The 17657-nt window shown below is 37.2% G+C and overlaps 2 protein-coding genes across 5 annotated transcripts in view; one reads left to right on the top strand and one right to left on the bottom strand.

The window, feature by feature from the left end:
- Positions 1–17657, bottom strand: part of LOC309486962 (uncharacterized protein) — a 62332-nt gene that overhangs the window by 5652 nt on the left and 39023 nt on the right. The gene's annotated exons all lie outside the window — the stretch shown is intronic.
- Positions 1–17657, top strand: part of slc35f3b (solute carrier family 35 member F3b) — an 84433-nt gene that overhangs the window by 54999 nt on the left and 11777 nt on the right. For 2 of the 4 annotated variants that reach the window (XM_082154496.1, XM_082154497.1), the window contains 5 exons: positions 6126–6326; positions 7495–7837; positions 10407–10626; positions 11630–11755; positions 17463–17655. In XM_082154496.1, coding sequence (XP_082010622.1) covers positions 6302–6326; positions 7495–7837; positions 10407–10626; positions 11630–11755; positions 17463–17655 — 907 coding nt within the window. In that variant the 5' untranslated portion in view covers positions 6126–6301. The remainder of the gene's footprint in view (positions 1–6125; positions 6327–7494; positions 7838–10406; positions 10627–11629; positions 11756–17462; positions 17656–17657) is intronic. The other 2 variants (XM_082154494.1, XM_082154495.1) reach the window with 1 other exon arrangement.

The raw sequence follows: 17657 nt of genomic DNA, 5'->3' as shown, positions 1-17657 counted from the left end.
TATGTCTCAGAATGCTTGTCACAACAGTAGTAAACCTTCTTAAAATTAACGTTTTTATTATTATTTTTATGTGCTCAAGATTTCTCATAAACAGTTCTATAACCCACTTGTTGTCTAACTTACAGCTCTTATCCTTAACTTTGCCTACCGTCATGCACATTGATAGCCAGTATCCGAACTATAAATATAGGTTGTCCTCACAGTATAATTGTGATGTCTAGGCACAAAAAACAATCAAACCTGACATACTGAATATTGGGGCGACAAATTAATGAGCGTTCCAATTTTTTATTTATGCACTTACATTTATAAATGTTTTCAATTATTTAAAATATCTTTACCAACTGTCATAAAACGGATTTACTACTAAAGGCATGAAATTAGGAGGGATCAACTGATCAATCGTTTGATTGATTTAAGCCAAATATTGTACACAAATTATCAAATTAATTGTATGTTTTTCATCAAGTTTATTCATCATCTGACAAGAAATATTTCACACACCTTTTTACGTTAGTGCAATGAAAAATTAAAGCAGTTATTTTATTTTTGAAGCAAACATGTATTCGCAATATCTAGTTTACGAGTAATATGTAAATATCAAGCGTGCCGCACAAGCCCTGAAAAGTCAAGCCAAAACGTCTCGATCGCCCCCCGGTGACTGGTCCTAGTAAAGTCAAATAAAATAAAGTTACTGGAGTAATGATTGTCACAACTATTTTACATTATCGCTCTCTATATGTTTTATTGAATTTATTTTTACAGGTCTACCATTATTATTCTTATGTTTTAAATAACTAAAAAAATATATAAAAAAAAAAAGGTTTTATGTTCCAGTATGTGATTTTTCTCAATACTACACGAGGTAATAAAACATTGTTAAGTTGGTGAATGAATCGGATTCTGTGTAAAAATAACGAACGTGAGAGCGCAAACATGTGAACTAAAGCAGCTCAGATGAAGTCGGTTATCGTGACATGGCGATATGCAATATCATTGCAGCACCAAAGGACCATTTACAAATATTAATATTTATACAATACAACTATTATGGCATTATATGTGTTAAATAGGACCATTGTAATAATGTTAATCTCATGGGCACAGAATGCAATAACGTTACCTGCCCTTCCTCTCTCATCTCCATCCCATTCTCTCTTTCTTCTTCTCGCAGTCTCCCAAAGCTGAGCTTTGATTGATAGTCTTTGCAAACTGATGGTTTCTGTTACTCGTTTAATAGTTTTATCCTCAACAGTTGTTTGGTTTAGCTACTTAAATCTCGAAGGCCAGACTCGCACTTTAAGACCGTTAACTGAAAGCGTGTCGTAAAGCGTCGCGCTGGAATTCGCGCTCGGCTCGCACCTTCTGTGAATATAAAGCCCTAAAGCCTACTTTGATTTGAATTTTTTTTTTTTTTTTGAATTTTTTTACCTTGCCTGGGAAAACAAGCGAGCGTTGCGACGGCGTCGCTCTCTATTTGGGCGCACTTTTCGCGCATCTACACATTTAAAATAACGAACGTGAGAGCGCAAACATGTGAACGGCCCCTAAAGCAGCTCAGACGAAGTCGGTTATCGTGGCGATATGCAATATCATAGCAGCAACAAAGTAGAGTTAACATTAGGCAATTATTTCACAACCTTCATTATATGCACTTCGAAAAATTACCGAGGTCCTGAAACTGTCAGTCACTGTCTGCCTGACCTCGAGAACTTAAATGGCGGGTGCGGCACTGCCTACATCCGCTCTATAAAAGTCCTGCGATAGACTGTAATTCTATAAAGCTAGTATATATATATATATATATATATATATATATATATATATATATATATATATATATGTATGTATGTATATATATATATATATATATATATTACATTTATTTATTTACTCTTTTCTTCCACAGTGCAAATTTCTTTAAGATTTCTGCTGAGCTTGCATGTTGAGTACTATAGATATTAGCATGTGTCTCCAGAGATTTCTATCACATCATAAGTCTCCATGGTAACAACACTTTTTTTTCTGCTTTTAGATAATTACCCACATGTTAAATACTCAGTGACAGTGGCAGGTCATTATGAGGGGACTGGGAAGTGGTGCGTCGGGTTGAAAACAGACAGTGCTGGGAGAGTGCAGTGACTGATATGCTTTGTATTCAAGGGTAGCTTCACACATCTATGAACACTTTACATTTCATGGGTCATTTAAAAGAGCTTTGAGGTTGAGTCCTTTGAAATATCTGACATGAAAAATACACCTCATGGCTTTTTGGGTTTCCCATAAAGATTCAGTGCACTTACTAATATTTGCTTTTTTTTTTTTTTTTTTTATATGATTTTGCCATTTAAAATTCCTCTTCCTGGTTGAGTTTATTTGGCTGTTCTTCATCCTTTCAGATGTCAGTGAATGTGGCATGTTGTTGTTGTTTTCAAAGACAAGCAAATCTGCGCTTGACGTGCAGGTGAACACACTTATTCTCAGTGTAATACTGAAGTGCCCTGCAGCAACTCTTGACAAATAGCGCTGCTTATGAAAGGTATGAGATCACTGTTCATTTTTTTTATGATCTCTGTAGGATTCCAGACTGCAATTAAAATGGTCTCAAAAACATGCAAAAAAAGTCATATTTGCTATATTCTAATTTTAAAAGTATTGCTTTTGTTTAGACTACTGAGGCCCAAATGTAAGGTTGAATTTACCAAAGAACGATCTTTGGAAATAAAACAGATTGTTCATTTGCTGTGGTGTATGATATGACAACAGCTTCCATTGCTTGTGTGTGTGTGTGTGTGTGTGTGTGTGTGTGTGTGTGTGTGTGTGTGTGTGTGTGTGTGTGTGTGTGTGTGTGTGTGTGTGTGTGTGTGTGTGTGTGTGTGTGTGTGTGTGTGTGTGTGTGTGTGTGTGTGTGTGTAAATATAGATTAGTGTACACTATAGTTTCGGTTTACACATACACTGTGGGTGGTGTTGTTTGACTAGGAGTTATTTGATTCTTTCTGTTTGGAAACTGTAGCTTCTGTTAACAGAGGCAGATCTATGGATGAACATGCTGTTGTGTTGTGGTTTGGATGTTGAAAGCTTCTCCAGGCTCATCCCAAAGGATGCATGCAGATACATGAAGGTTAAAGAGTGTGTTCGGGTGGACTGGTGAACTCTAAAGGTTTAATCATGGATTCAGAGTTATCAGCAGAAACAGAAAATCGTATATAATACCAGCAAATAATTAAGCTGCTTTAAAGAGTCTCTGAGAGTTTGGGACATGCAGCTTCTCTAAAGAGAAGAGCTCTAAAGCTTGTGCATGTAAAAATTCCTAAAATACAAATAGGGTGCTGTCTTACAGTCTTCACTCAATCTGTCTGTGTGAAATTTATAGGCTGTTGGTTATGAATTAGAAGGTCTCAAGAGAAAATCATCTTTCATTTTAAATCACTTGCTATAAAGATTAGGATTCAGGGTATTTTGTGATATTAGGCCAACATATGATGATTTAGCTCTTTCATTTTAAGTGGAAGCTTTCAGCTATGCCATGTTTCTGAAAAATTCTAGAAAAGTAGTCTATACTGTTAAGAGACCAAAAGATTTATATGAGATATTATGTAATGTATCACAGTTTCCAAAAATATAACGTAGCAGAACCATTTTCAACATTGATAATAATAAATAAATAAAAATTCTTAAGCAGCAAATCAGCATAATTAGATTGATTTCTGATGGATCATGTGACTCTGAAGGATCATGTGACACTGAAGACTGGAGTAATGTCTGCTTTTGATCAAATGTAGCTTTGGTGAGCTTCCCTGGTATTAAGAAGACTTCATTTGTTTCCGTCAATCCGGTATCAAGTAGAAGATGCTAAATACAGGTGTAAACGGGTCTGAAACGCTTTAAGCTTGTCCACTTTTTTGAAACACTTCCAGAGGTTGTCTACTTGTGATCCGATCGCCCAAAACGCATCAATACCAGCTTTAAACAGGACCTTGAGTGTTCTTTCAAAAACATTAACATGAGATACAGTATTTGGTGCAGTATGCTTGTTGTATACTGCACGTACTGGAATCTAGTTAGTATGTTTGTTAGTATGCTATTCTGAACAATGTATTTGAGTGTTTACTTTCGTGCGAATAGCCTTGCAAATGAAAAATCATCTATCATTACCTTGTTAAGTATGTTATTGTGTTTCATAGAGTAATCAGATGCTTCAGCACTGAGGATGCACCTTTTTCTCTTCATGGATAAACAGATTGAATCCTCCACCAGACGCAGGGAGAGTGATTACTCCACTCGTTTATTCTGCGCGTGAATAGATGAAGGGCTATTAAGAGCCATTAAGAGCGTTTATGAATTGATGGTGGGCTTGAGATGTGCTTATCTGATCTGAACAATAGCACTGCAGTTCTTGAGAGACTTCAGACAGATTCCATTCAGAGTTCCTGTTTTATAAAGTATTCTTGGTTTTCAAGCATTTCCCCTTGACACTTTAAGCACAGTAAGCTGTGCTTTTGATTGCTTCTTCGATATTTCAGGGAACGCTGGTGAGAATGTGATGTTTCATTTATTTGGCGAGAGACAATTTTTGGAAGTCTATGGATTAGACATCTTTCATGTCATTTCAGGGATTTTTAAAACATCTGAAAACCCATGTAATACTGAAATGCTCGACAAAAATGGTGTCAGAAAGAATACTTTGATTCAGCAAGGATGCATCAAATTGATCAAAAGTGCACTAAAGACATTTACAAGTTGCAAAAGATTTCGAATTAATGCTGTTCTTTCAAACTTTTTATTCATCAAAGAATGCAGATTTTTTTTTACCACAGTTTCCACAAAAACTGCTATGAACTGCCACTAGATCCATTTTTGTGGTTCAGTATTTCTGTCACAGTGCGCTGATGCAGAGATGATATCAAAGCAGGATCTATTTGCAACATTTATGGTTTATTCACATAAAATTTAACATGAAATAAAAGTTCTCCGCATACTGGGCTTCCAAAAAACAAGAACAGAAAAACCAACTAAACAGAAGGTGCATTACATTGTGGACTGTGAAATGTTTCACCATCTTAAGTGAGATTCCAATCCGAAGGGAGCGAACGTGTTCAGTTCGAAGGGCACTGCGAACGGCATAGGGAATAAGGGAATATCGATACATACCTTCACAGGAAGTGGAGAAGAAAAATCACCCAACTGTCATTGAGAACCACATCACCAGTCAGAACTAAAGATAGAGCAGAGCCGTTAAAAGTGTTTTTAAATGGCTCTTATAGTTTACCTATGCGGTTTGAGTATTCATAAATGTTGTTATTATTATACAAACTAGAGAATTTATGAATGGCTATGCCTGGATGAATTTTACATTTGCATATTATTTTGTATGAATAGGTATGACAAAGTAAAAGTGGCAAGATGCAGCTGAGGCGCTGTCATTTTTTATTTTACTTCATTTACCTCTGGAGTGTTTATTATGTGGGAAAGAAAGCGCACAAGATGAGACCACTACAATTCAATTATTAAGACCATAGATTAGGAACGCATATGCACATGGTTAACCAAATCAGAATTTATTTTCGTATGGCATGACAGTTAAAGTACAGCTTCAAACTTGTTAGTAATAGTCAATTGATAGCTGCAATAGTCATACAATTTTATAATTAAAGGCACACTATGCAAGATTTGTAAAACCAGCAACTCAAGTTTGAGAGTGGCGCCCCGCCAAATCTCGCGAGAATCACGACTTGCTTTACGGCATGACGTCACATACATCAACAACATATGAAGCAGGCTCTATGGAAGACACTAGCACGCATTTCAGCCGTGAATCATGGCAGAGTTGGCAAAGAAAACGAAGAAAGCGTGGTTGGAAGAGTGCAGAGACGACTTGGTATTTGCGACAGTAACGTTAAATACAAGTACTCCACAGCAACTCTAGGGGTCGCTGTTTGAGAAAAACGGAAACTGCATAGTGTGACTTTAACATATAAGATTTGATTATATCTATTAAAAAAGAACAACATAATGTGTGTTTTGTGTGTGTATTTTAAATTTGAATGTACAGTAAATGACAATATTCATGTTATTTCATAATCTGTATGACCCCATCATTGCCTTTCTTTGATGACGTTGCAGGGCGTTCCAAATGAGCGATTATTGTCAGCGAAGTCCACTTCAACGGATATCCCATGCTCAGGGAGTAGGGAGCAGTGAACACTGCGTAGGGACCCTGTAGATCGGAACACACCTAGAACAAAACCAAATCAAAGAAACAAGCAACAGGTGTTCAACTAATCAATCAATGAAAAACCATGGAAACAGACAAGGAAATTACAGGCAGGTCAAACAAGAAAAACCAAAACTAAAATACTGATAAACTAAACATAACACATTCAAATTACATTTTAAAAATATTTAAATTAGTGCTGGGCAACGATTAATCGCGATTCATCGCATCCAAAATAAAAGTTTGTGTTTACATGATATATGTTTGTGTACGGTGTATAATTATTTTGTATATAGAAATACACACGCATGCATGTAATAATAATAATAATAATATGTTTTATTTATATAGCGCCTTTCCAGGGCTCAAGGACGCTTTACAATAAACAAACAACAATAAAGGCAATTGACAAAGACAGCACAAAAAACAACAGTAGGTAGGTGAGAATGTAAGTACAGTAAAAGAAAAATGGGTAGATGGGGTGGCAACCAGCAGAATACAAACAGATATAACTTTGAAAAAAAAAAAAATTTATATGTATGTGTTATTTATATATAAAATATTTATATTTATACATAATATAAATTATGTATAAATATATATACAGTATATACATGCAAATATTTCTTAAATGTATACATGCATATGTGTGTATTTATATAGGCTATACAAAATAATTACACAGAGGACACACACATATATTATGTAAACACAAACTTTTATGTTGGATGTGATTAATCACGAATAATCGTTGCCCAGCACTAATTTAAATAGAAACTGTTTTATTGGAATTATATTTAATTGGAATTTGAGAATTTTTTATTAAAAAAATATGTAATGCAATATATATATATATATATATATATATATATATATATATAAAGATTTTAAAAAAATATATATAGTCTTTCCATCTTTTGAAGAGTTCTGAAAGGAAAACTTGCAATTTTTCATAAGATGAACCAAATGAAAAACACATCATGAGAGCCAAAAATTTGGAGAAATCTCTTTTTGTATGATTCTGTGGTAAATGGGATATTTACAAAAATAGCAAGTGCAGCTGAAAAACTGCATCCAGATTACCTCATTTGTTCTGCATCACTGAAAACGTCACATTTCACTGCATAGATTGTAGTAATACTGCAACCCTGCAGTTCATATATGGGGGGGGAGTATTTTTACAATGATTTGATTGTCTGTTTGCACCAAACCATAATAAAAAAATGAAAATAAATGGTCTCATAAATCAGCAGCTGATGTCATTTTGTTTGCTTGCAGGGGAGGAGCGTCCGAGGGAGACCGTCATGGGCACCGCCGATGGACAGGCGATGGTGGGCGGAGCAGGGGTGGAGTCAGGAACGGGGAAGCAGAGATTACGCTGCTGCGTGCGAGTGACGGCCGTCCAGGTGCGAAAAGCAATATGGGGCGTTGCCATGGTGATGTGCGTGTGCTCGTCATGGGCAGGCTCCACCCAGCTGGCCAAGCTGACCTTCAGGCAGTACGACGCACCCTTCACTCTCACATGGTTCGCCACCACATGGAACTGCCTCTTCTTTCCTCTGTATTACGTTGGCCACCTGTGCAAGAGCCCTGAAAGACAGACACCAAAACAGAGGTTCAGGTAAAAATCTGGACCTGTGAGATTGTGCTTATCCAGTAATGCATTCTGGGATTGCCTTTTCAGGGGGGAAATGCATGCAGCTTACTACTGCAGTTTCTGCAGCTGAGCGAATAGCAGAGCAGGGGTTTGCGTTTGCCTGGAGAATCTGTTTAGTGAAATCCCTTTTTGTGACCTTAATCTCTGTTGAGGGGGGACACTTAGGAAATTCTGTGCCGTAATTCACAGACGGGTTGTCCTCTCCAGGTTTATCTTTTGATCTTGTATGTGCTGAATACTAAGCAGACTCATTGCTTATTTAAACAGAGTCATTAAAGGAAAGTATCTTCCGCTCTGTCTAGGAAGAGTGTTTGGAAAGTGAAATATACTGTAGATTCTTGTGAAATGCTTCTTTTATTTAATAATTTAACAAATGCTTTTGTGTTAAATGAGGAAAAGCCAAATCAATTTGTCATACAGGGCAAAACAATATTAGCAGCACTGCAGTGCAGGACCTGAAGACTCAAGAGCCAGCAGTGAAGAACAAAGGCTTTGTAAAAATGGAGGGGGAAAAGGCAGAAAGACATTTTTTGGTTAATATGAAGTGCCTTTAGTTACAGTAATGGATTACTTGAAAGATGCAGTATAGCCAACTTCATTTATCCAAAGCCTAATGAAATAGTAGAAGCTTCTGTTTTTTTACATCTAGCACCGTTTAAAATCCTAGAGAATAGAAATAAAGATTCCTACTATAGGTATATTCATGTTTTTTTCTATTTCTGTGGGTCATTTAATATGTTGATCTTAAAAAGTGATGTCAACCAGCCATGACTTGGGATACACTTTACAAAAACTTGGACCCTGGAAAATGTCAAGCTTTAAATTGAAAATGGACCATATTCATGCACAATGTCACTTAAAGTATATGTTTATGGATCAACATCCTTTTTTTGTTTCAGAATAACAGTGCTATTAAATAAGCCATACCCACAACTTTCCTCTAAAATCAGAGGTAGATGACAGTTGCTGAAGCCTGTAAATGTAATAGAGACAATGAAGAAGTTTTTCTAGAACATACAAGACATTCTTACCATACAATAAAAGAAAAAACTTGAGGCAAGGCAAGTTTATTTATATAGCACATTTCATACACAATGGCAATTCAAAGTGCTATATGGCAGACGGAGACATGTGCGAAAAGGCAATATTCCCAACACCTTTACACAATAAATTCCATTTAACAAATATTGAATGTCATACAGCCAGATTGAGCAGTTAATTAATTAAAAACATCTTTAAATGCAAAACAATCACTTTTTTTTTAGAACTTCTCACAATTTTATACATTTCAAAGACTCTAAAAGGAAGAGATTTTTTGTATTTCCCCCATTAAAAACATGGGGTAGTCATACAAAAATAGTGTCCGACATAAAAATATGCAAATAGTTACTTCCCTCGAGGAACAATTAAATATATCCAAAATCCAGTGAAAAAAGCCAAAGACATGCTTTGCTTTGCATAAAACAAGAATCACATATAGACCAAACCAAATTAATGAATCTTAAACCAAGACAAATCTCAATAATACCCATGATGTTTACATAAACTAAACTAATAGACACTTTAATCACTGAAATTACTGAAAAGAGATGTGAATGAAGTTGAATGAATGACCTGCGTGACCTATCCTGAATGAAATGGTTTAGTCCAATTTCCTGATGGAGAGGTGGACTTCTCAATTTGCCTGATTGTACATGGAAGCGCTACAGTCACTCTCATACTATATATCACACAAGGACAGCAATGCATGACAAGCATAAATTATCTTTTACATGCTGGGACCATCACATTTCTTAGTGTGTGATCGTAGTTAAAGACCAAGACAATTAATTGTAATTAATTATTTAATAAATTAAAAATGTTGCTGGTTACATGTTTACACAGTAAAATCCCCAGTGTTTTAACAAACACTGCTCAGTTTTCATATAGCCCCAATCTGAAGCAATGTTGCAAGTTAGTGAAATAAAGTAGATTCTCTCTACAAGTGCTGATTGAGCATTAGTGACGACCTGCAGTTAACAAGCAGAATCACCGAAGATAAGAGGAACAAGAACAGAAAAAAGAGAAGAGATGAGCAGAAATACAACCACAACTGACTCGCAGCCACACAGCCTTAGATGAAATCAACTGTAAATAGAATCAGTATCAGTATTTTGCTTGAGAACAGCACGACTATGCTGGTCCACCAATTAGACCAGCACTATTCCAGCACTAACCACACTGGAATCCATGCTGGTTTATGCTGGACTTTTCAGCAGAGCTGAGCAATTTACTCCCAGTTGTAATTAGAGTCCATTATCTAACATGGAAGTGAACTGAGGACAACTCTTAGCATAATGGCCAAATATATATGGTAGCTCTGTGTGTATCTGTTCATCAGAACACGTCACACAGACACTTCTCAATGAGGGAATATAGTTTTAAAAGTTTGTTTTCAATTGGTCTAACTATCTGTTGGGTGTTTTGTGTGACAGAGAGAGGTTTCGAGAGGGTTGTAAATTCATGTTTTATGTTTGTGTATGTGATATTTCAGAGAGTGCTGTCGGTTCTTCGGGGACGACGGACTAACAGCGAAGGTGTTCTTCACTAAAGTGGCCCCTTTCGGCCTGCTGTGGATTCTGACAAACTACCTGTACCTTCAGGCTCTGAGAAAGATCAACAGCACCGATGTATCAGCCCTCTTCTGCTGTAACAAAGCCTTTGTCTTTCTCCTGTCCTGGATCGTGCTGCGGGATCGCTTCATGGGCGTCAGGGTGAGTGGGTGGACGGATAGTTTGATAGATGGAAGAAATTTTAGATATCGATTTGACATGCACTTTTCATGATGCTTGATCGCAAGTGTTCCTAAGAGTTTAATAGATAGACGGACAGACAAATATATATAGATGTCACGGCAACCTTTGGTTGTGGATTGATGAATCGTATTCTAGTCCCTTCTGCTGTCTAATCCCATGAGTCAGCAATTCCATAATACAATACTTTTGCTTTCACAATCACCCTTTACTGTCTTCTTCCTTTGTGCTCCTTTCTTCTTTTCCTCCTTTTTTTTCTCAGATCAAAGAAACCAAAGTGCTGTTTAACATTTTCTTTGTCTCTCTGTGTTCCTGTTGCTCTCTCTCTCTCTCTTACACACACACACACACACACACACACACACAAACACAAGCACCGCAGTGCTGGGCAGATTTTGGTGAGTCAGGGTTTTTGGACGTCCCTGGCGCAGTACTAGTTAAGTTCCCATCTAGAAGACATTAGATGATAGAGAGACAATGAGCTCTGCTCACGTTAGTAAGTGTGTTTGGTTTGTGATCCAGTTCAGATATGTGATGTGCTGCTCTCACAGTAGAAATGACCCACAATCTTTTCAGAGTAAAGGATGCGAATGTAGTATATGTTTTTCTTTGTTTCTCCTGATAAGATGATGGTGATATGAATATGGCAACATCCATGAGAATGCAAAACCACGATCCTTCAAATAAAGGCAACAGAACAGAGATAGTTGAACCAGAACTAAAAGCTGTTCAGAAAGCTGTTCAGGAGGGTCTTTGGGTGGGAGTGATCAATCTTTCTGACACCCTCATAATGTTTCTGTACTGCACTCAATTCGGCTACGCTCTGGAAACATTTTTCACTTGGACACACTTGTAAAGAATACAACATATGCTATAATACAACATATAATACATGTTGTAGACTACAGACAGTCGTTTTGATGTAACACATTGCGATGTGACCTTTATTTTGTTCTTTTACAAGATTGTGGCTGCCATTCTGGCCATCGCTGGAATAGTGATGCTGACCTACGCTGATGGCTTCCACAGTCACTCTGTTATTGGCATAACATTTGTAGTGGCCTCTGCATCTGCCTCTGCCCTCTATAAGGTAACCCTACTTCAACAGTCAACACTTTAGTTATTGCTCATTGAGAGTATTTTGACACCAATTTACCAAATGTGTTTCAGTTAAATTGGTATTTGTTTCTGTGTCATTGAAACGGTACTCATCAATAACTGCACCTCCTTACATAGTCATGGAGTGATGTCTTGGGGGAGTGCTTTGCTTTCTGTAATTAACCTTATTTGTCTTGATTGATTTTGTGAAGTACTTTCTTGCGGTCGTCTGAAAAGGATAAATCAATAAGTGAACTGGACAGAAAGATCAGTCAATCCACAACATTACAACCTTGTTTTCTTTCCTGCAGACATTTGAAAGATGACATTATGTTATTTTATATATTTATCTTGTCCACTGTTAGGAAAATTGTTTTTCTGGCACAAAAACAACGAGACAGTATATAGAACTATTATTAAATAGAACTATTAAAACGAACACTGAATCAGAAGTATTGCATTTAATTTATATACATACGCACTTAATTATGCACACCTGTTCAACTGCTCGTTAATGCAAATATCATTTGCAGCCAATCACATGGCAGCAGCTCAATGCATTTAGGCATGTAGATATGATCAAGACGATTCGCTAAAGTTCAAACTGACCATCAGAATGGGGTAGAAAGGGGATTTAATTGTCACTTTGACATGGTTGTTGGTGCCATGCAGACAAGCTGGTCTGAGCATTTTAGAAACTGCTGATCTAATGGGATTTTCACGCATAACCAAAGAATGATCGAAAAAAGAGAAAATATCCAGTGAGTGGCAGTTCTGTGGGCGAAAAAAGAACAGCTCATCGAACCAGAAGACACACAGAGTGCCACTCCTGTCAGCTATAAGAACAGGAAACTGAGGCAACAAGTCACACATGCTCACCAAAATTGGATAAAAGAAGATTGGAAAAATGTTGCTTGGTCTGATGAGTCTCGATTTCTGCTGCAACATTCAGATGTTAGGGTCAGAATTTGGCATATAAACAACATGAAAGCATAGATCCATCCTGCCTTGTATCAACGGTTAATGCTGTTGGTGTAATGATGTGAGTGATATTTGTTTTACGCATTTTGGGCCCAATTGACCGTTCGCAAAGACCCGCCCCCTTTAGTTACTGTTGCTACGTCCGACAAGCCATGCTGCTCTCATCACGCCACACATCATGTTCTCACGCAGTGAAAAGTACACCGCGGAGCTAAAGAGGACACTGACGACAAGTCGAAAGACAAGACAGAGCAGGTTACTTTTGATAACCTGACGATAAATACTTTTTTTAAAGACATTTAAACAATAAATACCATTTTGTGGCTCTTTAATGTGTCGTGACAGATCGCTGTAGTGCCTCAGTTCAAGCGGCTTATGAACTGATCATCTCTTCCTAGTAGTTAATTTACAGCATCAAATAAACATGAAAGAACATCAGATGAACACACAATTTTTCAAGTTCAAGTCCACTAACGTTAATCTACTAACTCTTCTGACTGCTTTGTCGGACAAAATGGCGGATTCTGCGTTATGATTGCACTGTAAAATATTTCCAGACTTTCACAATATTTAACTGTTGTTTTTACAGTAAAATACTGTTTTAATTGTTTTACTGTAATTTCACAGTAATGTGGATTCGGTCACTATCTATTAACTATCTGCTGTGATATGACAGATATGATATGAAATTACTGTAAAAAAATAGACTATTCAGCTGAGAACGAAGACCCCACGCATATAGCAAGCACAGTTGGGCCAACGGCTTTTTCTATAAACAGTTGTACTGGTGTCAGGTCCATACTCGGTGTAGCTGTGTGTATTTACCTTCAACCAGAGTTCGTTTTGTCACAAGCGGGCCACTACTAGAATTAAGGAACTCAGCCGCCTGAAAAAAAAAGTTTTGCCGGTTAAATCCTGAGGAGGATCCAGCAGACGCGTCGCAGACCGTTTCATTTGGTTAGATCATCCGTCAATCAAACTCCCGGCGAAGGGTGAATTGAGCATTGTTTAAACACCACAGCCTGTCTGAGTATTGTTGCTGACCATCCACAGCCTATCTGAGTATTGTTGCTGACCATGTCCATCCCTTCAAGACCACAGTGTACCCATCTTCTGGTGGCTATTTTGAGCAGGATAATGCAACATGTCGCAAAGTTCTCTTTTTCAGACCATTCTCTGTAAACCCTAGAGATGGTTGTGCATGAAAATCCCAGTAGATCAGCAGTTTCTGAAATACTCAGACCAACCCCTAAGACACCATGCCACCTGCAAACTTCAAAGTCACTTAAATTAGCTTAAATTCTTTATTCTGATGCTCAGTTTTGTTGCGTGTGGACCAGACACATAATTATTCATTATATTTAAAGAATAATCCAGCAAACTCCTTCCCCCAATAAACTGTGTTAGAGTTCTGTGAACTACCCCTGCACTGCAACTGACATTCAGGCAGAGCCAGGCCTCTGGTCACCATGGCAAAAAATCCATTTACGACCAAAAGGAATGTGGAAAGAGATAACTCTCACTCCATTTCCCAATTAACTCTCACTCCATTATGCCCATAAAAAGAACTCATCCCCTTTCATTCATAGCCATAGGAAACCTTCTATGAATGAGCATGCATATCTCCTGGACATTGGGTCTCATCCACTGTACGCACACTTTTTTATGAACAAATCATTAATCAGTAATAACTTTCGTTCTAAAATGTATTCAAAATTACAAATAAACATAGATATAGATCTTAAATAGGCTAATACATTACATATAGGCCTATATAGAGTAAGAGAGTAAGAAAAGGTGCATTATACGTTCATCATAAGACTGCTCTTTGTTATGAAGATACTCGACAGAAAGACATTTTTGGCATAATTGTGTGTGTTATTGTTCGTTCAAGCGCGAAAGAGAACTGTATTCTCGGTTTGTCTTGTGCGCACGCACGATATCAGCGCGAGTCTTTCTGTGTGTCACAGGACATTCACAGTCAGCAAGCTCTTTTTTGTCTTGTCGCCCATGAATGGTTTAAAGACATTTGCATGAATAAGAGCAGGATCATGTAACACTAGCCAAAGGATGTAAAAAATTAACAGATGCTGCGTTATTTCATAAAAAAGCACAGCATTTTGCGTCATATAATTGCGTGGGCTTGACATCGCGATTGCGATATGATTACTCGTGCAGCACTAGGGGTTATTTTATGATTAAGATAAAACAAACAAACATAAAATCTCACAGCATTAGCTATAAAATGGAGTTACCCAGATAGCAAAATTGTTCCAAAGTAGTCAATTGTCGAGTTCACGCGCGTGATCATAGATACTAAACCTATGCGCGTGAACTCGACAATCGCCTACTGTGGACTTCGACCGAAAACAGGAAGTAAATACAGGTATGTGCGCTGGCTGAATTAACTTCATTTTTATTCATATCTTTCACATCTACTGCAGTCAGATTCACCCGTGTTAACTCTAAAGGAATCACTCACATGGCTGGGCACTTGTAATGACACATCAAGGATGTTAAGAGGCTAAAAGCAGGTTTAAAACTTGCCCCATTTAAGTCAACAGGGTGCAAATTTTAAAAACAGGATAACACGGTGTAGGCAACACCGATTTTTGTCGTTGTTCTCTGTACTGACAGCACTCCAAATTTACAAAAAAATTATGTCAATGTTAAAATTGACCGGAGTTCTCCTTTAACTTCTTAGATACCTTTAGAGTTGCTGTATCTTGTTCAGGTTTCATCTGATTATTCTGCTGTATTCTCAGTTATCATCTGAAAAAAAAAAAAAAAAAGAAAAAAAAAAAGAAAAAAAAAATACTAATTTTAGTATTACTTATTGAAAACCAATTTCAACAGAGATTACTATTTTTTACCAACTTCTTCAATGATTATATTTAATCTAACAAGCACAAATAGTTTTCAATATTGGTATTAGCCACAATGAGCTGTGAATTATGGGTTATCAGTATCGATCCTCCTAATATTCCATGTGTCCCCGTAAAACGGTGTCCCATATGGACCAGGACTCTGTCAAACTAACACAACACACTGAGATTCTCTAGTCAAGTTAAACATCAGGAACATGTTCTTATGATGTCCCCAAAAACTGTGTCCTCATAAAACAGGTGTAAGACACACACAACCTGACATAATAAACACGCATATTATGTGATGCATTAAAGCCATGAACATATTGTTTTATCATTCATACCTATCTGTGGTAGTGATATTGCAGTATAGGCCTCTGTGAAGTCAGGCTATGTAAAGACTATGCCATGTTATTTTACAGTTGATTACTCAATTAATGTACCTTAATTAGACTTACCTGGAATATATGAGGCAAAGTTTATTTCACATCTTTGTTAAATTTTTTTACCTATGCTTGCAATTTATTATTTTCTATGCAGATGCAAACCCCTACAAAATCACACTAATCATTCTAGAATGATTAATTATTTCCAAATAGAGCTATTCAGAATTCGTTACATCGCAAGACCTGATATCATGCGATACTTCCTGACGCGGTCCGTCGGCCCAAAGTTGCAAGGGTGTTTTTTCCGCTCAAAGGCGGAAGCGAGACGGACACCGTTCAACCCGAAAAAAGTCATATAACCATTCAAATGACTGCGAAGCTATTCAGTTAAGGTACATTAAGCTATTATTAGTGAGTAAGACCCATTTTGTGTAGGATTATTACTTGTATGGTCGTCATCTTGGAATTATAAGATTCTTTCTGACATTTTTGTCAATTTTATTATTCACATATTCTTATTCTGTGACAACTTGTTTACATTATGTAATATACCCTTTTTGGTATCTACGAATTTGTATTTTGATGATCTAAATGATCATGTATATTATATGATGATACATATGCAACATATTAATATTACAAGAATCTTTAATAGTTTCTGCATCAACACCCGATCCAGTTACATATGCAAAATACTATGCTTGCCTTGAAGACAAAGAGTCGTAAATGTTCCCTTCTAAAGCTTAAGTTACTATTGGCTTACTGACCACCCTGGAGGAGTGACCTCTATAGAAGTTAAAGTGCACCTGCACACGGTTCTTCTCCTCTTCTTCTCTCTCGTCTTCTCCTGGTTACTGTCCGTGTGGAATGCCAAGGGATCTTTGTCCCGGAGTTGACACAACCACGTCAACAGGGCTCAAGTATTGTAATACCTCGACAACAACTGAGACAGGCTAACATCGCAAGTTCATCATAATTTCTTCATTCATCATGGAGAAAATCAATTGCAACTTCAGCACTATCTGACCCCTGAACCATCAAGACTTTCTCCCGAGACTGCATATCCGGACACTCGTTCAACGGCAAAGGCATTGCAAGTACTGTACAATTAACTAACTAAACAGAGGTTTATTATACGCTTAAAAAGGTGCTTTGAAATAAGAAACTGATGGTTCTGTTCAGATGGTTAAATTACTCTTTTCATTCCCCTGTTCTGTTTCTGGACGGAGCCCATGTCTCCATGCCTAAATGCATTGAGTTGCTGCTGTGTGATTGGCTGATTCAATATTTGAGTTAATCAGTTGATCAGGTATACCTAATAAAGTGGCTGGTGAATGTATTACAGCTAAAATAAAACAAGTATAATGTGAATAGCATTGAATGATCATTGAAATGAACCACCTGAATGAACCAATTAACCGAAACTAACTTATCTGAGCTGGTCTTTTTGTTTATGTTTTCTCAGGTGCTTTTCAAGCTCGTCTTGGGCAGTGCCAAGTTTGGAGAGGCGGCTCTGTTTCTAACCATTGTCGGCGGTGCAAACTTTGTCTTTATGAGCTTTGTGCCAGTTATACTGTACTTCACACATGTTGAGTACTTCACATCCGTAGCTGATCTTCCCTGGGCCTACATGTGTGGAGTGGCTGGACTCTTACTAGGT

Source organism: Leuciscus leuciscus, assembly GCF_965113295.1.
Source record: "Leuciscus leuciscus genome assembly, chromosome: 22".
Lineage (NCBI taxonomy): Eukaryota > Metazoa > Chordata > Actinopteri > Cypriniformes > Leuciscidae > Leuciscus > Leuciscus leuciscus.
This window is presented reverse-complemented; position numbering and strand designations above follow the sequence as displayed.